Genomic DNA, 2,121 nt, shown 5'->3' with positions numbered 1-2,121 from the left:
ACACATTGACTAGATTTGCAAAAATGAAAACACTTAACATTACAAAGTATAGTTTAAGGTTTGAAGCAACTGGAACCCTCATACAGTGTTGGGTCATTTGTAAAGAGTTGATGTTTGCTCTTGAAATTTAAGTACTTTATACCCTATGCTCTTTCCAAACAAAGTGAAACTGAAACAGGGAAAAGCTAATCAAATGAAGAATGGATCTTGGCATTAACACCTAAACACAGAATAAGATATTCTAAATAAGATACTCAAAATCTTAGCAAAGAGATAAACACTACTTATCTAAAAACTGCAAACAGTGATAAAAAATGACCAATAGGGCGATGGGAACTTAGCGGAACGGTTCCGAGTGAAGCGCCCCTAATGCCTCTTGTTGTTCAGGCTATAAATGACCATAGAGTGGGCAAGGATGATACTGGACAGTGTACCAGTCATCCTAACCAGTCTCAGAGAACTGCCTTCCTCCTTCGGGAAGATCTTGATCTGGGCACCAGAAATGCGGCGGATCTCGCTGATGTTGGCTCCATGGAAGCCGATGACGCAGCCAATTAAGCTGTTGGGAATCATGAGCTCGTGGGTGATCTCCTCAGGTGCTTTGCTGGCACCCCCGCTGCAGGATCTGGCTGGCTGCTCCTCAGGCCCGTAGAATGGAAACATGGCGGACAGCCCGTGGCTGGAACCTGGCTGTGGGGGTGGCGGCTCCAGCGGGTGGGGCAGGGGCTGCGGGTAGCCTGTGACCTGGGAGTCGCTCCCAGTGTTGGGGGTGCCAGCAGCGGCGGCAGCGCAGGAGTGGCCCGTGGTATAGAAGTGGCCTCCAGCAGAGGTAGAGCCTTCGGCAGCCTGGTCGTGACCATCATTCTGGAGAGCTGGGCGGGGCGAGGGCTGGTAGGCAAGGACCCAGCCTCGCTCCTGCTGGATCCCAGCGAGCATCCCCAGTAGGACCTGGCAGATCAACTTCATGCACTCGCTTACGCAGTGTGGCCTGCCCGTCATGGACAGCTCGTTGTCGCCGGGCGGCAAGCCGCAGCACACACGCACCTGGGCCCCTGTGTGAGCGCAGATATCCCTGACTCTGGAGTCGCCCTCCTGGAGCAGCATGATACACTGCGAGGCCGGCACCCTCAGCCGCAGGGTGACGAACGGCTGCGGGCCCTCGGTGAGGGACAGTGTGCTGCCGATATTATCTTGGATCATGTCGATGATCATGACCAAGGCCCTGAAGATCACGTCGCTACTGCCACTCAGCGTGAGGTTGCGCTCGGGCCAGTTATTTGCCGGCATACTGACCTGCACTCCGCTCCCCTCCTGGAGGCGCCTCGCAAACTCCCTCTCCTGGGAGTTGTAGCTCCATAGGCTCAGGCCTTGTATGGTCAGCCGGAGGGTGAGGCTGGTCTGGACTCCAGCTGCGCTTCCACTCAGACCACCATCCATGGCGACTGGGACAGTGTTCACTAGAGTCTCACGGGCACAGTTGGCAATGGCTGCTGGTGGGCAGTGCAGTGCAGTCCCCAACTGCGGGAGCCCAGGTGAGCGAGGGCCTCGTGAAGCGGGCGCGTCTGTCGAAGGCGTCTTCACAAGCGTTCGCCTGTCTCCCTCAGGCGGGAGAAGTCAACGTCGACGACGTAAGTACGTAAGTACGTAAGTACGTAAGTACGTAAGTACGTAGTGCGTCTCAGAGGACGCAGCAGATAGACGTCAGAGGTGGGGAACAGCACGTGACACAGGCAGGCAGCGCAGTCTATTGACGTCATCCTAGACGTCTTCACCGTTGCCACCATTATAATTGCCACTAGCGAAGTTGGCCATTTGAAGACTGCTCAGGAATATGAGTACAGAGAGGCTAATAAATTGAGAGCCGTTATCACCTTAGTTGGCCAAAGGGACTTCTGCTCTGGCCACTTAGTCTCAAAGCTATTTCTTTTTTTTTTTTTAATTTTTTTTGTTTTCCCCCCGCACCCCCGACGCCTCCCCTTGCAGCCCCGGTGTCTCCCCTGGTTCGGGGGCGCCTCCTCCTGCAGCCCCGATGCCTCCCCTTGCTCGGGGGCATCTTCCCCGGCAGCCTCGGCGCCTCCCCTGCTTCGGGGGGCGCCGTCCGCCCCGGGTGCCCGGGGTCTC

General features: G+C 55.8%; 1 protein-coding gene across 1 annotated transcript; it reads right to left on the bottom strand.

The window, feature by feature from the left end:
* Positions 1-366: 366 nt before the first annotated feature.
* On the bottom strand, positions 367-1,437 carry LOC130039292 (poly(rC)-binding protein 1-like). The gene has a single exon (XM_056131138.1). It carries the CDS (start codon positions 1,435-1,437, stop codon positions 367-369), a length of 1,071 nt encoding a protein of 356 aa, XP_055987113.1.
* Between the last annotated feature and the right edge of the window lie 684 nt (positions 1,438-2,121).

The sequence above is a fragment of the Sorex fumeus genome, unplaced genomic scaffold, assembly GCF_029834395.1.
Source record: "Sorex fumeus unplaced genomic scaffold, SorFum_2.1 ptg000086l, whole genome shotgun sequence".
NCBI lineage: Eukaryota > Metazoa > Chordata > Mammalia > Eulipotyphla > Soricidae > Sorex > Sorex fumeus.
This window is presented reverse-complemented; position numbering and strand designations above follow the sequence as displayed.

Coding starts and splice junctions, on each gene's coding strand:
- LOC130039292 (XM_056131138.1), bottom strand. CDS start 1,437: ATGGATGGTGGTCTGAGTGGAAGCGCAGCTGGAGTCCAGACCAGCCTC.